The 2230-nt window shown below is 40.3% G+C and overlaps 1 protein-coding gene across 1 annotated transcript; it reads left to right on the plus strand.

The window, feature by feature from the left end:
• Positions 1-915: 915 nt before the first annotated feature.
• LOC138301626 (olfactory receptor class A-like protein 1) lies at positions 916-1836 on the plus strand. The gene has a single exon (XM_069242140.1). It carries the CDS (start codon positions 916-918, stop codon positions 1834-1836), a length of 921 nt encoding a protein of 306 aa, XP_069098241.1.
• Positions 1837-2230: the final 394 nt, after the last annotated feature.

Here is a 2230-nt window from a genome sequence, read left to right on the forward strand (position 1 = left end):
TAGGGTACAGCAGAGTGATCGATTGTAAGAGAAGGGACAGGGAACAGCGACCTGAATTTCAGTAGGGGAGATCAAAGAGGAAATAATGAGTTGGCATCAGAAAAATAATATAGGCATAGGGCAGGGGTGTAAATAGATCAGAAAAGATGATGTGATGGCTGATCAGTTTTCCTGGATCAGGCACTGCTCATTCAAGATAAAGCTTGAACAGGTGAGATTTCAGATGTATTTAATACTCAATAGGTTTCCATGGAAAGACTGCCATCCCAAAGTAGGCTTACATGACTCGGTCTCATGTTCAGATTTTTTTTTTTCTAGGCAGAAGTTATGAAAACGTGTTAGCTTCATGTTATGACAAGAGATTCCACTCGGGGGGTTTATTTGTGCAAAACAAAATAAACATAATTAGAGGATGAAAATTAGCACGAGGGTAAACGAATATATGGCACCCACCTTGCATTCAGCCCTTTCTCAGTAAATGTGCTGCATTACCTGATGCCCTGTAAGGCTGGCAGGAATCTCTAATTATCAGTGACTTTCCTCCATCAGAGAAGCACCTCTGCTGACCTGGTGGGCATATGTGCCGCTCTAGCTGCATCGGATTACCCTTGGAGGTGATGCAGTAAATCTGCATGACTTCCAGTTAAATTTTATGTCTTCATGTCATGGGCTGTCCAGCACTTATTTTCATATGATATGAAGCTGGCTCTCTCTCAGGTGTGTAGGTTAATGGTAAATATATAAAATGTTAATCAACGCTTTTTTTAGCCAGTCTTACTGATAGACAATGAATAACAGATCGCTAAAACAACCCAAACTTTCCTTTTTGTAACTTGATTGAAAAATCTATTTTTTTTGTTTTATCCTTATATTTTTAGGTTCTACATACCATAAACTCTACTGCACTTGCAAATAATGGAACCGTACAAAGCCACCAAAGCAACCATCTACCTCCTAACAACCAGCTTTGGTGTGGTGGGGAACATTTTTATCCTGTTGTCCTTCGCTGCCATTGCCTACCAAGAACGCAAGCTTGCAAAACCAGAAATCATCCTTTCACATTTGGCAGCTGCAAATCTCCTTGTGTACCTGACCCGTACTACACCCTCCATTTTCTTTGAATATGGCTGGAAGAACCTTTTTGGAGAGGCCAGCTGCAAGGTGGTGTCAACGCTCTACAGGGTTTTCAGGGGAATGTCAATAGGTCTGACATGTCTGCTCAGCTGCTTCCAGTGCATAATCCTCAGCAAAACCCTTATGAACATGGCAGAGAAACAGAAAATACACAACTCCGTTAACCCTTTGATAGCCATTCTGTATTTCACAAATGTGATAGAGAACATAGATGCCATTATGATGGCAACAAATCCGTATAATGCCACCAACCTCAAGTTTGTCTTTAACCCTGGTTTCTGCCTGATAATTTACCCTGGAAAAGTTGAATTTGAAGGAAAGGGTTATTCAAGTTTTGCATTTGATCTCATATTTGTCATTCTTATGGCCCTGGCAAGTTTTCGCATCTTGCTCATCCTGTATAGGCACAGACAGAAAATGAAAGCCATCAGGAAAACAGACTCTAATGAAGGAGGCAGTGCAGAGACTCAAGCGGCAAAGACAGTGATTCTTCTGGTCTCTTTCTACATCTCATTTTATGGCATCGACAATACGATTTGGCTGGCCCAAATTGTGTTCAATGAGATCACCACTGTGGTGTCCGACATCCGCGTCTTCTTCACTATGTGTTATGGAGCTGTGTTTCCTGTAGTTGTCTCTGTGTACAACAACAAAATCAAGAACCATGCCCAAACTCTGTTACGCAAAAAGTCAGAAGAGTAATTATGAGAAATTGAAAATGTATGGGGAATAGATGAATTAGGACATTTCATAATGTGTGTACTTAAAAGTAGAGGTGGGACATTTACTCTAGTTTACATACAGATTTCTCTTGTTAATTGAGAAAATATTTGGGTTGCAGAGAAAGTAACGAGAGTATGCTTTCTTCCATGATGTAATATACTGATGCATGTCTGTTGTTACATAAGTAGATTAGAGACCAAACAGCTGTGTAATATGTGGACAGAACACTACTTCTGTCTGAAACAAGAGTCACAGTGCATGCAGCTGGCCCGATATGTTCTTAAGCGGTAAAATGCATTCCTAATTAAAAGTATTTTCCAGGATTCATTAAGCATATAGTCTACCAACACACTTGCCCATTATGATGGTCCTC

This window comes from Pleurodeles waltl, chromosome 6 (genome assembly GCF_031143425.1).
Source record: "Pleurodeles waltl isolate 20211129_DDA chromosome 6, aPleWal1.hap1.20221129, whole genome shotgun sequence".
Taxonomy (NCBI): domain Eukaryota; kingdom Metazoa; phylum Chordata; class Amphibia; order Caudata; family Salamandridae; genus Pleurodeles; species Pleurodeles waltl.